Raw genomic sequence first — 18,960 nt, 5'->3', positions numbered from 1 at the left:
GTCTCAGGAAGGCTCTTATATTTGGGACCCCTATAAGAGAAATGACTAGGGAATGGAATAAAAGTTTGAAAGGCCGCCTTTTACAGCAGATGAGTGAAGCATGTGCTTTTTTTTTTTTTTGTATTTCTTTATTGATTTCAGAGAGGAAGAGAGAAGGAGAGAGAGATAGAAACATCAATGATCATTGATCGGCCGCCTCCTGCACACCCCCCACTGGGAACCAAGCTGCAACCCAGGCATGTGCCCTTGGCCGGAATCAAACCTTCAGTCCGCAGGCCGATGCTCTATCCACTGAGCCAAGCCGGCTAGGGCGAAGCTTGTGCTTTTAAATGAATCACTAATCCCATAACAGCTTGGTCTGGATAGAATAGAACCGAATGGTGGTCTTAGTCCAAGAACTACAAATCCCAGAACACCTTGCGGCTAACGCGCCTGCGTATTACGCGCTCCGTCCTTTTCTTAACTCGTCTAGGGGAAAGACCCGCCCCGCGGTGCTGTCGCGGGCGCTGAAAGCAAGCGGAAGAAGATGGCGCTCACCAGGTGGGTTCACAATTCGGGTCCTCAGTCAATACGGAAGGGTCTGGAAGTACCACTTTTTTCGTTTTTCTGTCCACACTCTCCTAGCGGTGACCGGGCCCAGGGCACAGAACGACGGGGGCCGAGATCTCGGCCTGGCCCTCCCACCGGCCACCGGGGCGACTAGGCCTCGCCGAAGCTGGGGTCTTTCCTGAGTGGCTTCCCAGGCTCAGTTTGCCCCCTCGCTAGGGCCGAAAGCAGCGGCGTGGTGAATAGTTCTCTAGCCTCAGCTGCCGAGGAGTCGCACTTGTTTTTCGCTTAAGCATTGTGGGGCGGGGGTGGGGGGCGCTCCCTCGAGTGCGCGGCTCGGTGGGCGCTATGGGGGCGTGGGGGGCAGTGGGAGTGAAGCGGACAGGAGGCGACTGCCTTGCTGGACGGCCGATTGTCAGCTGAGGTCTCTCTGCGGTCTGTCCCGAAACAAGGATTCCTGAACAAAAAAGGAAAGAAAAACAAAAGTGGTCGGGATGGCAGTGAACAGAGTGCCTAGCTACAGTTCGGACCTTAGAGTTTCTTCCGTAAATAGAACCACTTCAGATTTTTGATGCTCCTGGTTGCCTTGGTAACGGCATGAAGAGTGGCCCCTGCCTTTAAGAAAAAGATAGCTTAAGTGGGAGATCCCGAGGAGTTACGTAACTCTTGCTGGTCCGCGACCTTGCTGCTCAGTCTACGTAGAAAAACTTTCCATGCGAACGCAGTAGGGGAAGTTGAGGGTCAAAGAGGTATTGGAAAGAAAGCATTTTGGGACATCCACTTGAGCTCCTTAAACACACTTCACTCTCCTCACATACATATTTCCTGGCTGGTGACAGTTAGGAATCCTAAAAACGTTTGAATCAGGAAATTCTTTTAAGAATTAATTTTTGGTGCCTTGCTCCATCCGAGGGCTTGCGTGTATGCTGAAGGAAATGGGACAGTCTTTGGCAGCAGAAAAGATGGTGAACAAGGCGTACCGATCTGAAACAAAGAACCCAGAATGCTTATTTGTGTAGTATTAACCTTAAATGCAGAGAGAATTCAATGGAATGAGCTGAGTGGACCGGAGTTTCCTTTAGTAGTGAACGTTGTGGGCATCTAACTTTTGATTGAGTGCCCTCTAGGTCAGTGATGGCGAACCTTTTGAGCTCGGCGTGTCAGCATTTTGAAAAACCCTAACTTAACTCTGGTGCCATGTCACATATAGAAATTTTCTGATATTTGCAACCATAGTAAAACAAAGACTTATATTTTTGATATTTATTTTATATATTTAAATGCCATTTAACAAAGAAAAATCAACCAAAAAAATGAGTTCGCGTGTCACCTCTGACACACGTGTCATAGGTTCGCCATCACTGCTCTAGGTGGAAGGCACTGTAACAAAGATTAGTGGAGTTACGAGGAAAGGCTTTGTGGTTTTGTGGAAAAGGTGAAATTTGAAAAGGACATGCAGGAAAAAAAACCCAGATGAAGTGGGTATTGTGTGCTTAAAATTGCAATGGCAGAGTGCAGTCTTTATATAGCTTGTCTTAGGGATTACATAAATTTCTGGTTTTGTAGAGTTCGTTCTAACTGATTTGATTTTTAGAGGTAGTCTCAAGTTTCCAGACGAATGTTATTATTTTCGGAATCTACCAGGGATAGCAGGGACTTACATACTGATGTGTTACAGTCTTGTTGTCACCAGCGATTGTTAAAGTCATATGGGTTTAATTGTCTAAATGCAAATGTATTTAAGGTTATGTATCTAATTATATCATTTGCATTTAAGGTTATGTATCTAATTATATGTAATATGCTTTTTTTAGTGAAGGGGAAGGGGTACAAAGATGTCTCAACAGTGGCTCTATCGACATTTGGACTGGATAAATCATTCTTTTATGGAGTTGTCCTTTTATGTGAGCCTGGAGGCCTGGTGCACAAAATTTGTGCACTTGGGCGGGGCATGGGGGGTGTCCCTCAGCCTGTTCTGCGCCCTCTCGCAGTCCGGAAGCCCTTGGGGGATGTCCAACTCAGGGCTTCTGGCTGAGCGGCTCTCCCCCTGTAGGAGCTCACTGACCACCCGGGGGCAGCTCCTTGGTTGAGTGTCTGCCCCCGGGTGGTCAGTGCGCATCATAGTGACCGGTCGTTCTGCCGTTCGGTCAATTTACATATTAGCCTTTTATTATATAAGGATGTTAAGCAGCATCTTTGGCCTCTACCCACTAACTGCCAGTGACACCCATACCCCCTCTTCACCCTAACCTCAAATCCTGACAAAATGTCTCCAGACATTGCCAAATATCTACAATATTCTTTGCTCCCAGCTAAGAATTACTGAATAAACTTTCTGCTTGCATATGCATCCCTCTATGTACCACCTCTGCTCCCCCATCCCCTCCCCACCCCAGGAGTGTGCTTCTTTGTGAGAATGTCATCCTTTACTGGGAACAGCAAGGTTAAGACCCTCTGAAAGGCTAGAATATGTTCTGACCTTAACCCTCTAATAGGCTAGAATTTGTTTTGACCTTAATCCAGGCCAGTTTACCTGTTCACTGGATTGTCCAAACTGTGTTTTGGCAGGCTGCCGGCTTTTTGATCATTTTAGTAACCAAGTCTTCCAACAGAAGGCTTCTTTGTAACTGTCTTTGTATCCCTCCTATGTATTAAACATATATGATTTACTGAAAATAACTATGGTAGAAGCCCAAAACTTTGGACTCATTCATTCATTCATTCTGTTATTTGTTGAAAATCTACCACGTGCCAGGCACTGTTGCAAGTGAAGGTTTTATAGTATTGAATCAGTCAGGCAAACTTGTCCTCAGAGTTTACATTCTGGAAGAAACAGACTCTATATGAGTAAATAAGTTAATAAATAGTAAATATTAGGAATAAAATAAGGGCTGAGGTGGAGTGCTGTTTTGGACAAGGTGGTCATAAAATAGCTCTAGGGAAGAGTAATTGAGCAGAGATATGAACGCCAAGGAGCTAGCACTAAACGATCTGGGGAAGCGTTCTCTATAAAAGCACTATAATGTTCTTAGTAAGTAAATAGACTGTTTATGGCAGAGGGAATAGCAAATGCAAATCGCTGAGATGGTTTAAGAAAGACATGAAGGCTCTGGTGACATAAAGATGGTTAGTGTGAAGGGTAGAGTGAGTTTCTTTCTCCTAAAAACATTTAAGTAGCCCCTGCTGTGAGCTAGACAATGCCAGGGGAGGTAGGGATGTAAGAAGCCTAAGGCTCTATTCCTGTCCTCAAGTTGCTTACAGTCTAGTTAGAGGGGGAAAAAGGTAAATGAAGAGACGATTGTAATACAGTCAGGTAGATGTTATAGTAGTGGTACACAGAGTGTCTTGTGGGAGTACGGATAGGGGGCAACTACAACCGAGAGAATCAGAACAGCTCCTAATAACCAAATATTTATGGAACATGGGTTGAATGATATTTAGACACTGCCAAGTTCATGAATTTTCTCATTTAATATTTATAACAACCCTATGATATACCGTTACAAATGAGAAAACAGGTTCAGAGAGGTAAGTAGTTTATCCAGGTTAGTAAGTGGTATAGATGGGATTTGAACTCTGATCTCTTAGCCATCACATTACCTGACATCCCCCTTCCCCACTGAATTAGATTCCTCTGATGTATGCTTAGAGTTCATAGCACTCTGAACTTTTCCTTCATCGCATAAAATATAATTTGTAATTATGGATTTGTGTGAATATTGGATTGTCTCTCTCTTACCTGCAAGACTGTAAGCTGTATATCTCAGTTTATAGTCTCATTGTCTGCCTACCACAATGCCTGGACTCAAGTGATCAATAAATATTTTTTAATAAATAAGCTCTACTGCTTCTGCAAATATGCTCACTATCCAAGAATTACAAAAGATTTTAACTTTTCCATTAAACATATTATTTATTGCAGTCCTTTTGTGGTACTTTGGAGTATCCTATAATAACATCATACTTAAAAGTTGTTAGGAATGGTTTAGTACAGCGATTTGCAACTGGTGTGCTGCACGAATTTTTTAAACATCCAATACCTGACTATTTAGTCAGGGGCACTGACCTCTTTTCCCTTAGATTATCAAATAAAAAAATGACAACTGTCAACCCAAAATAGCAATCCTTTTTGTGTGTGTGTGTGTGTCAGATCAGCAAAAAATATATGTGTGTGGGTTTTTTGGTGTGCTGCAGAATTTTAGTAATTAGTTTATGTATGCCACAAGATGAAAAAGGTTGACAATTACTGATTTTGTAGAAAGACTGTTTTATATAAAGAATAACAAATTACATTTTTAGGCTTTAAATCTATGACCTCTTACGTTTTAAATTGCATTCTAAACTAAATACCCGTGGGAAAGCACACTTAAATATGCAACTTGTGTTTCTTCCTTTTGTCATTCTCTTACATTCAGTTCTAATTCTTGTTCTTTTATAACTATAAAAGAACTATAGTTAAAAGTAAGAAGCATAAGAGTAAAATAATGAAAAATAAGAAGTGTAAGAACACCAAGAAGTGTAAAGACACTAAGAAAACCATGTATTATAGAGTTCGCCCCTGGGTAATTGAGGATGTTTACTTGCTTGTTTCCAGAAAAGAAGTGTGGAAACATAAAATTTCAATAGTTTGTCTAGTATGTGAATTATCTGTTAATTTTTATTTCTGGGTACCATTTGCCTGCATTCTAGTCAAATGTTTTTACTCTAGGTCAGTGATGGTGAACCTATGACACGCGTGTCAGAGGTGACACGCAAACTCATTTTTTTGGTTGATTTTTCTTTGTTAAATGGCATTTAAATATATAAAATAAATATCAAAAATATAAGTCTTTGTTTTACTATGATTGCAAATATCAAAAAATTTCTATATGTGACACGGCACCAGAGTTAAGTTAGGGTTTTTCAAAATGCTGACACGCCGAGCTCAAAAGGTCCGCCATCACTGCTCTAGGTATCTGAGTACTTATTTCTTTCTAGGCATAACGAAATGACTGATATTGGATACTGCCATAGATTATGAAAAGTTTGCTATTTTGTTCAAAGGAAAAAATCTTGTAGGAAAATACTCTCTGGTGGCCAAATTGCAATAATCAAATTAATTATAAGCGTTTTTAAAAATTCTGACTTTTTTTATCTTTGCTTATAGCTTTTTACCTGCACCTACTCAGCTATCTCAGGACCAGCTTGAGGCTGAAGAAAAGGCAAGATCCCAGAGATCACGGCAGACCTCACTGGTCTCCTCCCGAAGAGAACCTCCCCCATACGGGTACCGGAAAGGCTGGATACCTCGGTTATTAGAGGTAAATATGGACCTTCAGTTTGGATATATTAAATTGTGCTGAAATTTATTATAATACATTTGTTAAATAAATTTAAACCCTAGAATCTCCACATGTGAATGTCAATCTGATAGAAATTCTGGTTGTGAGCTCCGAAGACATATGCTTCCCTCAGAAGAATCTTTTTCTTGTTTATTATCATCACTGCTTTGTGATCACTGGATAATTATACTAGTTTATATCTCTTCTATGTAAAACTTTAAATATATACAAAAGAAACTAATATACCTTTTATAAATCTAGGGATTATAGCTTATAAAAAAATAATGAGAAAGTGAGAGGGGGGGAAAAAATGAAAGAATGATTACATGTTTTGGTACTTTTCCCTTCATCCTCTTCCCTACATGCACAATACAACATTACTCTGAAGAGACAACATTCCTTCAAAGCAAATACCAGTACCGTTGCTAGTTCTGATTTCTTTCTCATCTATATATATAAAAGCCTAAGTGACCGGCTGATCGATCGACTGGTAGCTATGATGCGCACTGACCACCAGGGGGCAGACGTTCAATGCACAGGCATGGAAACATGGAACAGACTGATAAATCTCAGAGGGGAGAGGGAATGGGGGAGGGCGAAAAGTGATTAGCCCAAGATTTTATGTGCGTACTAGAGGCCCACTGCATGAATTTGTGCACTGGTGGGGTCCCTTGGCCTGGCCTGCAGGGACTGGGCCAAAACCAGCAGTCCGACATCCCCAAAGGGTCCTGGGTTGCGAGAGGGCACAGGCCAGCCTGGGGGACCCCACCAATGCATGAATCCGTGCACCGGGCCTCTAGTTGAGTATACAGTAGGTCCTCGGGTTACGTCAGAGATCCATTCCTATGGTGTGACATAACACGATTTTCGCCATAAGTCGGAACCCACCTACATAAGCACCTACGTCACAAACATGGAGCACATACACAGTAGTAATGAAGTGAAACAGTAAAAAAAATTTAAAAGAAAGATAACAATTCCTGACCTTTACTTGTAAATAAATAATAAAAAACATAAAGCACATATGTACGTACATATGTCAAAATGATGGAACTTTTTTTTATAAATAAATGGGAGATGGCGACGTAATACGTCAAGTTCGACATAATCGGAGGACTGCCTGTAGTGGAAAGAGCACTGACAAGAAGTTTAAAAAAAAACTGGTTTTGCATCATACTGTGCTTCTTTCTAATTGTATGACCTTGGGCAAATCCTAACCTCTATTCATCTCTTTTCTTGTCTTCATTTTGAGAACTATATGTCTAATATTCATATTAGATACATTTTTAAGAGGTGTAATAGATAGAATTTGATGGTTGATGGGGAGGAAAGAGTCTGTAATCATCTATTTATATCTTTAGCTGTTTCTCAACGAATAAACTTCTTTGGCAGCATCTATCCTCCTGATTACTCAGGTTCCTGTAAATCAGGTCAATACATTTTCCTTTCCTTAATTCCAGGACACACTTTCTCATATTTGACTCCTTTTTGATCTAGGAAGAAAAGCAAATATTTGAGGTGTAATTTATTTTTCCTCCCCAAGACCTCTTCTGTATCATCAAGCCTTTTTCTTCTTCCAAAATTCATTCTGACTACTGCAGATTTTCCTCCTACATACACGTCCCAAAGAATATACCTGCCCTATTAAAAATCTTTAAATGCCTACATCATTTATTTTGCACTGAGTTATTTTATCACTTTGGTATAGTCTATCATCTGGTTATGATCTTTACTGTACAAGTGTGAAGGGTTTTTTTTTTATATGTCTTCAAGTTGTGATCATAGTGAATGAACTAAGTAGTCATTGGAATGAAGTTTGTTGCTTAGCACCCTGCAAGAAGCCATTTGTATTCTCAGCCTGGCGCATGTTTGTCATTCCTTCTACCTACCAAAACTCTTTAGAGAGTCTAGAACAGTGATGGCGAATCTATGACATGCATGTCAGAGGTGACACGCGAACTCATTTTTTTGGTTGATTTTTCTTTGTTAAATGGCATTTAAATATATAAAATAAATATCAAAAATATAAGTCTTTGTTTTACTATGGTTGCAAATATCAAAAAATTTCTATATGTGACACGGCACCAGAGTTAAGTTAGGGTTTTTCAAAATGCTGACACGCCGAGCTCAAAAGGTTCGCCATCCCTGGTCTAGAAGATGAACACCCAACTAGATCACGTCTTCTTCTAACATATTCCCTGTTTGGGGGTTTTTTCCCGACTATCCTCTGGCCCTTGTTAATTCTAGAATGTGAAGGCCAATCTTGCAACAGTTATTGAAGGATTTTTGTTGCTGCTTTTGTTTTTTCTGAGAGTGTAATTTGTGAGAAGCAAAAAATAAAAAGATCATCAAGGAGGCTTTTCTGGGATAAAAAGGTAGTGATTGGCATATCTAATAGAGGACTTGAGGTCTCTTTTTAGGAATTGTAGATATTCTTCATTTGGCCTCAAAGATTACAGGTGGCAGGCATCATTTTACATGCAACAGAAATCTCATCCTTGTTTCCATTTCAGCATTACGACATTCAGGTACTATTAGATTTTTCAAATCTTAACTTGATTATTAAAGGTTTTATATGTCCTGGCAGAACAGAACAGTTTATTTGAAAATTATACCAAAATGGCCAGCTAATCTGGAAATACCATGAACCTTTTTGAGGGGGAGTGAATGTTCTGCAGAAGAAAGCATTTTGTTCTAGTTTTCAAAGTAAAAGCTGTGATTTTTCTGGCAAGCTTAATGACCACATAATGCCACATGTACAGTTCTGAAGTGCTTATATAGTTGAAGAACACCAGCAAATATGAGCTTGTGGCAGATTGATGGTCTGGGAACAAGTAGTACCTTTTTGGATACTGTTTTAACCATTTCTGCATAATTTATAACAAAATGTCTCCGTCAGCTCTATTGTTTGCTTTAAAAAATGTCTATCAATTAAGCATATTGTAACTAGGAAATCATATATTCATGATCTAATGGAATATTTCTTGAAGGGGTAGGTCTTAGAAAAGTGATTATTTTCATAAATTATTTTTCATCAAACCCCCTCTAAATGATTTATTTTGATATGTTTTTCTTATCATTTTTAAATAGTACTAATTTGCTCTTTTTTAAGCTAAAAGGAAGGTATATCAATTTAATAGAAAATACAAAAAAAATTTTTTTTGAATCAAAAAGATCGGGGTTCAGATCCTGCATATGCTAGCTATGAGACCTTGGGAAAATTCCTTAACTTTACTAAACTTGAATTATTCCCATATGAAAATATGAGGTATTCAAAAATTACAAGAATTAAATAGGATAATGTATGTGTGGATTATATTTTGTAAATTATAATAAGGTACTAAGCAAATATTACTAATTTTAATAAAATTACATTAATATTCATGTTTATTTGATTATCTTTTTTTGTAACACTAAACTTCATTGACAGACTTTACTTAGCTTGTTTGACTTTTGAAGTCTTAGTTCTCCTAAATAATTGTATATAATCACCATTAGAAATATGTTACACTCATTTTTGTTTTTTCCTCTTCTATTTATTTCATTTGCTTTTCAAGGAATATGGAATACTAATATCATATAATTAAAATCAGTTCTAAGAAAAAAAAATCTTTACATTTTGCCCTAACTATAGCTTGACCTATTCCTCACTAAGAAAATTATTTATGCCGAAACTAAAAATCTTTTTCTTAGCTTAAACATTTTACTTAAATTTTTCCTGCCTCATGTATGAAAGCCAGATTCCTTGCCATTGTCTCGAAACCCTTCCATGATTTGGTGTTTGTCTATCTATCCATGCAGCCTTATCAACTGTGTGTCTCCCCCTCTGTCCTCAATAAGCTACAGCCCCACTGGACTCTTGTTTCCAAAACATGCTAAGCTTATTCTTGCAGCAGGGCCTTCACACTTGCTATTTGATTTTTCTAGAGGATGCTTCCCTCAGAGCTTCCCATGACTAATTTCTCATCTTTCAGGCTTTTAGTTCACGTTACCTCTTCACAAAGGCAGTCCCAGCCACACTATCGAAAGTAGCCCCTCTTTCCAGTCCCTTTAATACTTTCAAGGCATTTATCACAAGCCACAGATTATGCTTTTATATATTTGCTCAGTAGAATGAATATACACTCCACAAGATTAGAGAACCCTATTTATTGCCGTATCTCTAGCTTTTTGCATAAAAGCTTCATAACTATTTATTGAGTGAATATATCTTGAATCTCAAATTACTATTAATTGTTAAATTTTCTTTTTAATATATAGGATTTTGGAGATGGAGGTGCTTTTCCAGAGATCCATGTGGCCCAGTATCCACTGGATATGGGACGAAAGAAAAAAATGTCAAATGCACTGGCCATTCAGGTGGATGCTGAAGGAAAAATTAAATATGATGCAATTGCTCGGCAAGGACAGTCAAAAGACAAGGTAACCGCAATGATTTTTTTTTTTCCCAATGATAATTATTTTGTGAAGAAATTTTTTTTCTTTACTTTTTTCCATCTCCATTTATCCCCCCCAGGAAGAATTTCTTTAACTTTCCTATATAATAAGAGAGGAATATGCTAATTAGCCATTACACCCTGAGGTGTAACAACCAAGCACATCACGAATCAGCAGGAGGGTGGGCCAGCGAGGTACAAGCAGGCTGCAGAGAGATACAGGAGGGGGAAGGGCAGCAAGCTATGAGGGGGATAGGAAGGAGGGGGCGGGGTCGGGGGGGTGGGGAGCTACAGGAGGGCGGCAGCAACCTACTGGCTCACGGATTCGTGCGCAGGGCTACTAGTGTTGATATAATAAATCTCTGTCCATTTAGTTTATGTTAAAAGTAGCAGTGGCCCAGCCGGCTTGGCTCAGTGGTTGAGCATTAACCTCTGAACCAGGACCGTGGTCGGCAAACTGTGGCTCATAAGCCACATGCGACTCTTTGGCCCCTTGTGTGTGGCTCTTCCACAAAATACCACGTGCGGGCGCGCACGTACAGCGCGATTGAAACTTCGTGGCCCATGCGCAGAAGTCGGTTTTCAGCCTGGGCCAGTCTATTTTGAAGAAGTACTGTTGATATTTGGCTCTGTTGACTGAGTTTGCTCACCACTGAACCAAGGAGGTCACAGTTCAATTCCCAGTCAGGGCACATACCCAGGTTGTGGCTCAATCTCCAATGTGGGGCGTGCAGGAGGCTGCTGATCAGCGATTCTCTCTAATCCTTGATACTTCTCTCTTTCCTTCTCCCTTCATTTCTGAAATCAATAAGAATATATATATTTTAAAAAGTGGCAGTAAAATTTACTTAGCTATGACTTCATAACCATATGAACATTACATTATGACTTTATAACAGCAATGACTTTTTCCTTTGAAATTTTCCAAATTGACGATAGCTTATATATGTTTAGGATTTTATTTTTAAAACTATAAATCCATATTTAATTTTGAGTATGGTATCTTCTAATCCTCCCCCACATACTTAGAAAATACTTATAGATACTTAATTATTTTAATAATTCATTTGAATAAAATGAATTACACAAACTTCTTTTTTCCTTGATTAAGTGTAAAACTGATACTTGCTATCCAGATTTAGGATGGCCATGCTTATAAAGTCATCCAAAGTCCAAAAATAAAATGTGCTTAAAATAATCTCATCACAGAGCAGCTACACTTGGAGCCAAGAAACTGTTTTTAAAAAATGCCTAGTTTTTTTCTTGTAGATAAATACCCCAAATAGAGGTAAAAGATCTCTTTAGAATTGAAGATGTTGGGGAAATACTTAAGAGCTTTCCGGACCTGGCTTGCTCTCTTTCCCAGTTTTATTTTACGCTCTAAGACTAATGATAATCCTTTGTTCCTAGTCATGGCTGATGAGTTTTTGAGAAAACAATTTTGAAGTCCTGGCCGGTGTGGATCAGTTGGTTGAGTGTTGTTCCATGCACCGAGGGGTCACTGGTTCAATTCCCAATCAGGGCATATACCCAGGTTGTAGGTCAGGGTACATGCGTGAGACAACCGATCAATATTTCTCCTCTCCCTCCCCCTTCCTCGCTCTAAAATCAATTAAATAAAAAGAAAACAATTATGTAGTCATGCAATTTATATCTGAGGTTTGAACTGGGTGTTTCTCCAAGCCTTTTTTTTTTTTATGAGAGTATATTTATAAGGAAGGGCTTAGGATAGAAGGAGCAACAGGAGAAAGCCTAGGTGGAGCTGATTTTTCTCTCTAGAAATGTTATACGAAAGAAGTGAGTCCAGGGGGGGCTGCTTTGGCTTACTGGAAAGTCAGAGAAAAGGAGGCCTTGGAGACAGGTTCAGGGGGTTAGCTTGGGACAAACTGCTGCTACCCATTGCTCCCTGGTTGTAAATCTCATGGGGTCCCTTAGAGTTTAGAACAGTGGTTCTCAACCTTGGCTGCACATTAGAATCACCTGGGAATCTTTTTTTTTTTTAAATATATTTTATTGATTTTTTACAGAGAGGAAGGGAGAGGGATAGAGAGCTAGAAACATCGATGAGAGAGAAACATTGATCAGCTCCTCCTGCACACCCCTACTGGGGATGTGCCCGCACCCAAAGGTATATGCCGTGTCCAGAATCGACCCTGGGGCCCCTTCAGTCCGCAGGGCCAGCTCTCTATCCACTGTGCCAACCCTGTTAGAATCACCTGGGAATCTTTTTTAAATTCCTGATTTCTGGGCCTCATCCTCCAGAAATTGTTTCTTTGTTACTAATGTTGTGGCCCCACCCCATAAGAAAGAAACAGAATTTCTGGAGGATGAGGCCCAGAAATCAGGATTTTAAAAAGATTCCCAGGTGATTCTAATGTGCAGCCAAGGTTGAGAACCACTGGTTTAGAAGATGCAAGCCTGAGAAGGAAGAAAGGTACTACTGGCCTGCTCCCTGGAGGGAGAGCACACCCTGTGTTCCTCTAAGCCAGCGGTTCTCAACCTGTGGGTCACGACCCCTTTGGCGGTCCAGTGACCCTTTCACAGGGGTCGCCTAAGACCATCCTGCATATCAGATATTTACATTACGATTAATAACAGTAGCAACATTACAGTTATGAAGTAGCAACGAAAATAATTTTATGGTTGGGTCACAATATGAGGAACTGTATTTAAAGGGCCAGAAGGTTGAGAACCACTGCTCTAAGCTTTAACTCCTATGCCTGTCTATCCACTGTCAGCTTAACAAGGTGACTCCCCATCTATCTTATCTATATATATAAAAAGCCAGCGTTCGTAAGGACCAGAACCACCGGTCATATGATGCCCACTGTGGCCAGCAAACTGGCCTGATAAGGGGGCGGGGCCAGGGGTGCCCCTCCCCCTGGCCGGCCCGGACCGTGATTGGATTCTCCCACCCCAATCGATGGCAGGGCGGCCGGCCCCCCGCCCCCAATTCTCTTTGGCTAATCTAATTTAGTACCTTGGCTAAATGTCAATCATGTGCTGATGATTGTCAAATCTGTGTCTTCAGCCCAGCTTTCTCTCCTGTACTCTAGGTCCTTATAAGGGCAGATCTATCTAGATTTCCCCAAGTACTGCCCAATCAAATCTAAAACTAAAGGCATAATTTTTCATTTTATCTACCTTTCTTGTTCTCTCAGTGATTGGCTGTAGTACCTTCCTAATTGACTATGCTAAAAGCCTGGGAGTCTTCTAAATATTTAATAAATTATTAAATATTTAATATTTAATAAAATATTAAATCAATATTTTATTGATTTAAAAAATACACTAATATATTCTTATGGTAAAAGATACCAGTACTACATAAATATATACATACAGTCCTGCCTACTTCTCTCACTTTACTTCCCAGAGGTAACTACTGTTACTATAATGATACGTATCTTTCCAAACCTTTGTTATGGATTTAGGTATATATGGATATGTATTCCCACTTTACTTACACTCACATACACAAATACAAACATATATACCTTTTTTTTACATGAATAAGATTTTAATACCCATACTTCATACACTTGCTTTTTTTACTTAATATATTTTGAAGATTTTTGTTGGTACATACAGATCTACTTCATTTTTTAAAAAATGTCTATAGAATTCCATGGTGTGCTTATTCCCTAATTTTTTTTAAAGCATTGGTAGCTTTCTAGGTTTTTAGCTTTACAAACAATATATTTTATTCAAGATCCATAAACATCTTTTAGCACATGAGTATTTGTATAAAATAAATTGGACTTAGTCCGGCCAGTGTGGCTCAGTGTTTGAATGTCAACCCATGAACTAGTAGATCACAGTTCAATTCCTGGTCAGGGCACATGCCTGTGTTGAGGGCACAATTCCCAGGGGGGTGTGCAGGAGGCAGCCAATTGATGATTCTCTCTCATCATTGATGTTTCTATCTCTCTCTCCCTCTCACTGAAATCAATAAAACCATATTTTTAAAATTTACAATAAAGCCGAAACCGGTTTGGCTCAGTGGATAGAGCGTCGGCCTGCGGACTGAAGGGTCCCGGGTTCGATTCCGGTCAAGGGCATGTACCTGGGTTGCGGGCACATCCCCAGTAGGGGGTGTGCAGGAGGCAGCTGGTCGATGTTTCTCTCTCATCGATGTTTCTAACTCTCTATCCCTCTCCCTTCCTCTCTGTAAAAAATCAATAAAATATATTTAAAAAAAAATAAAAAAAATAAAAAATAAAAATAAAAAAAAAAATAAAATTTACAATAAAAAAATAAATTGGACTTATTGGGTCAAAGTGCCGGAGGCCGGTCCATCCTTGCTGCTTGACGCAGTCGCTGCAGGAAAGAGGCATCTGCACAGCATGTGTTTCAGTGGACCTGGCGTATGTAGCATACTGTTTTTAATATGTTTGCTCCCTTTAGCGCCATGTGTTTTAACCAAGGTCACCTCTCCGAGAAAGGTTGTTTCCCCAGGTGGGGATCTTTCCCTGAGGTTAGGGAGGGGCTACAACCCCTTAATTAAGTGCCAGGCGGGTAATTAAGCTACATGGTCTTTACTCCCTGGAATGGAGATGAGAAACACCTTAACCCTTGTAATAGAAATTGACGGGATTGGGATCGGCTGGTATAAATACGGATGTAATAAGACAATAAACGTCAGATCCTCATCAGTTCCTGACCAGAACTCCGACCAGAACTTTGGCTGGAGATCCTGGCTATAGGTCCTGACTGGGCTGCTGACCAACTGAAGGCTGTCTTCGTGTCATTCCTTCTTCGCCGACTCCGTCCACACCTTTGGGGACCCCTGGACCTGCTGGGATTGGACCCCAGCATCAAAGGATATTCAAATATCAAGTGTGATACATATGCCAATATGTTCTCTAAAGAGCTTTTGGTTAACAAGCATTCCATTGTGTTTTCCTCAGACCTTCCATCTGTTTAGTCACTGTGATCTATCTTATTTTCTTAACACCTCTGAAGTGCATTTCTTTCTCTGCTACTTAACCCAGGCCCCTATCATTTCTTGCTAGAATTACTGCAGCAGAATCTGAACTCATCTCCTTGGCATTTGTCTTGCCTGCCTGAAAAAACAAGTTCATGCATGTTTATCTGTTTATCTTTCTCTTCTTGAAATCTTGCACTTTTTTTTTTTAATATATTTTATTGATTTTTTACAGAGAGGAAGGGAGAGAGATAGAGAGTTAGAAACATCGATGAGAGAGAAACATCGATCAGCTGCCTCCTGCACATCTCCTACTGGGGATGTGCCCGCAACCCAGGTACGTGCCCTTGACCGGAATCGAACCCGGGACCTTTCGGTCCGCAGGCCGACGCTCTATCCACTGAGCCAAACCGGTTTCGGCAAAATCTTGCACTCTTGAAATCTTTCCATGGCTGTTAGGGTAAGAACGAGCTAAGCTCCTTATGGCATATTTGACCCCTTGTTTACCTTCCTAGCCTAGCCTCAACTTTCATGACCAGAATACTGTAATCTAAAAATAAAAAGTCCAGTGTTAGCCATTCTATTTGTTTTCAATACAAAATAATCACCATTGTAGGTGGTAGTTAGAGAAGAAATAACTTTTGGGCATTCCTTGTAAATGCCACAAGGAACTACTTGCAGTTCTCCTAATATGGTACATTCTCTCTTGGGAACTTCCCATGGGTAAAGCCCTATGCTTAAAAAAGCCCCCTAATCTTTGTCTGTCTAAATCCTATTGCTTCAAATTGCAACTCGTCACTTTCCAGGATACCCACCCTTATCTTCCTGGCTAGATTGGGTATCCTTCCTCCCTATTCCATTTACGTACTCTATTATAGCAGTCATAACCTTTTGTTGTAATTATCTATTCACTAATGATCTATGTCATTGACTATAACCTCTTAGAGATCAGAGATTTTATCTTTGTATTTTCCTCGTAGGCATCTAACTTAGTATCTGGCAACTTGACACAATGCCATTCACCAGTGTGTGGTTGCAGGAATGATAGCAGTTTTCACTGACTAACAGAAACTACTTCTGACGCCAGTAAAGAAGCATAGTCCACTTGTGCAAAGGAAACTAGGTCCCTGTGCATGCAGGACATGTACTAGAATTTACCCGTCGAGGCCTTCACTTTGCTCCAGCTGCCTTTGTTCTGGTGCGTCTCTCCTTCTGTGGAATAATCCCTATTTATTGATATGTGCTGCCTCTCTTCTCCTGTCTGTTAGGATAAAGCAGCCTTTAAGACAATATTTGGCATTGGCAGGTTGTGTAATTTTGAGTGAAATAGAGTTTTAGCCCATTTTGCATTATATTTCAAGTTTGGCAACCACAAATTTTATCCGATTTCCAGAGTACATCTGGAAGTTTTTGGTGTTTTTTTCTTCTCTAATAACCATGTATATTGGTGATACTCTTGTGTTGAAAGTAAAGTAGAAATGTTAAAACTGAACTGTTTTAGATTTCAGTCTCTCAAGTATTGTTCCTTTATACAGTAAAAGCATTACATGTTTGTCCATAACACAGGCACCAGAAATGAACCCCAAACTAGTAGTGTACAGAGGTACCACTCAGGTTCATAATAATCCTGACCCTAATGTGAGAATCTGTACATGTGTAGGGGTAGGGGCTTGAAATTTCTACCTTTCTTTTAATTTTGCTGTAAACCATAAAGTGCTCTAAAAACATAAAGTCTTTTTTTTTAAAAAATATATTTTATTGATTTTTTAGAGAGGAAGGGAGAGGGATAGAGAGCTAGAAACATTGATGAGAGAGAAACATCGATCAGCTGCCTCCTGCACACCTTCTACTGGGCATGTGCCTGCAACCAAGGTACATGCCCTTGACCGGAATCGAACCTGGGACCCTTCAGTCCGCAGGCCGACGCTCTATCCACTGAGCCAAACCAGTTAGGGCAAACATAAAGTCTTAAAAATAACAACAACAAAAAAGATTGTTTAAAAAAATGAATAGAGCTTTCAATGAATTGAGAAGAAAAATATTGAATAGATTGACTACCTGGACTGTTCTAACATTGCTTCTCGTGGATGTATTTTCTTGCTGGACTTTATACTCTGGAGTATGCATTTAAATTTCTTATACAAATTTAATCAATATGTACTTTAAATTTTTTAAAAAGTAGATGAGTTAACATGGAGTTTTTTAATGCATTTAATAATTCAGCATTAACTGAGCACCCAGTAGGCACTGGCATTTGGAGGGGGGACAATTCTTGATTGTTTGAGACTGTCTTGAGCATTGTATTCACTTAATATAACTGGCACTACCTGTTAAATGCCAGTATTGCCCTCCCCATCCCATTAATTTAACCAGAAATACCTCTTATACTAGTATTTACAAAGGGCTGGGGGGAGGGGAATTGAAGGTGGCAGCAATACCCTGTTTTAAAACTGGTTTTCCTCGTTTAGAAGAAGGAATTGGCTACTAAATGTACAAAATGGGGTTTTTAAAATCTTACTCAGGAGACTGATATGCAGAATCCTTGACATAGGATGAAAATAGTTTATTGGATTACTGAATTTGCAGTATATACAAAGATTTCTGATTTATAGCAAAGGGTATTCTTCAGAAACCAGGGAGTTCTCACTGAAATATTTTTTTTTTAAATATATTTTATTGATTTCTTACAGAGAGGAAGGGAGAGAGATAGAGAGCCAGAAACATCGATGAGAGAGAAACATCGATCAGCTGCCTCCTGCACATCTCCCACTGGGGATGTGCCCGCAACCCAGGTACATGCCCTTGACCGGAATCGAACCTGGGACCCTTCAGTCCGCAGGCCGACGCTCCATCCACCGAGCCAAACCGGTTTCGGCTCTCACTGAAATATTAATAGTGAAAGAGCAAGAATGGAAAATAGTAGCCCTAGGTGTAAGAGGTGAAGAACAAGGAAGGATTCCAAAGGAATAATATTCTAGGGCAAGACTAAGGCCATTGATCTCTCTCCATGTAAAGTAAATATTGTGTACATGATTTATTCGAAATACAAAATTGAGAAGGAAAAGATCTCTTGAAGTAAATATTGATAGAACTTCCAAGATTTTTTTCAATTGTGACTTGAGTGATAAGTCTTAAAGTAAAAAGCCTTGGTGTTTACATTTTTCCTCTTGAAATAGTTCCATAGGAAATGTTACATGTTACTACCTAAAAGAATGCCTTCAACCTCTCCTGCCCCCCCAAATCCAACAACTTTAAACTAACCCCAAGATAATTTTCTATGTTATTTATTACCCTGTTCATGTGATTTCACAAACTAGCTAAGCCAAAAGATAGTGTTTCCTTTCTACCTCTGAAATGGTGAATATGTTGATAGGCTTATTCTTTTAGTCAATCCAGTTCTTTGCCAGTTTTCAGTAATAAAAAAAAGTCTGTTTCACAGATGAGTTATTGCTTTATCTTTTCACAAAGCTCATTTGTCCTCCTGATACCTTCAAGAATATATTCTATTTTTCAGATATTCCTCCCCAGCTCCTTTGCCTCCTGGGATATACTGAATTTCTTCAGCACATTTGGTTCTCTGGCAAAAAAAATTGGGGGTTTTATAGTTAATTACCATGGAGAAATCTTGCTCTTCAGATGTCCTTCACTTGTCTTTGTGAGATGCTAGAATCTTATTGATGCTCATTTAAAGGGTTATTAACTTTGGAATACCCAAATAAGAAGCAGCAAA

The 18,960-nt window shown here is 39.6% G+C and overlaps 1 protein-coding gene across 1 annotated transcript in view; it reads left to right on the top strand.

The window, feature by feature from the left end:
• Positions 1-481: 481 nt before the first annotated feature.
• The window catches only part of SNW1 (SNW domain containing 1), a 37,660-nt gene continuing 19,181 nt past the window's right edge, over positions 482-18,960 (top strand). Inside the window, exons 1-3 of the mRNA XM_006086958.2 lie at positions 482-540; positions 5,693-5,846; positions 10,128-10,289. Coding sequence (XP_006087020.1) covers positions 527-540; positions 5,693-5,846; positions 10,128-10,289 — 330 coding nt within the window. The 5' untranslated portion in view covers positions 482-526. The remainder of the gene's footprint in view (positions 541-5,692; positions 5,847-10,127; positions 10,290-18,960) is intronic.

The sequence above is a fragment of the Myotis lucifugus genome, unplaced genomic scaffold (genome assembly GCF_000147115.1).
Source record: "Myotis lucifugus unplaced genomic scaffold, Myoluc2.0 scaffold_34, whole genome shotgun sequence".
In the NCBI taxonomy this organism is placed as follows: Eukaryota; Metazoa; Chordata; class Mammalia; order Chiroptera; family Vespertilionidae; genus Myotis; species Myotis lucifugus.
This window is presented reverse-complemented; position numbering and strand designations above follow the sequence as displayed.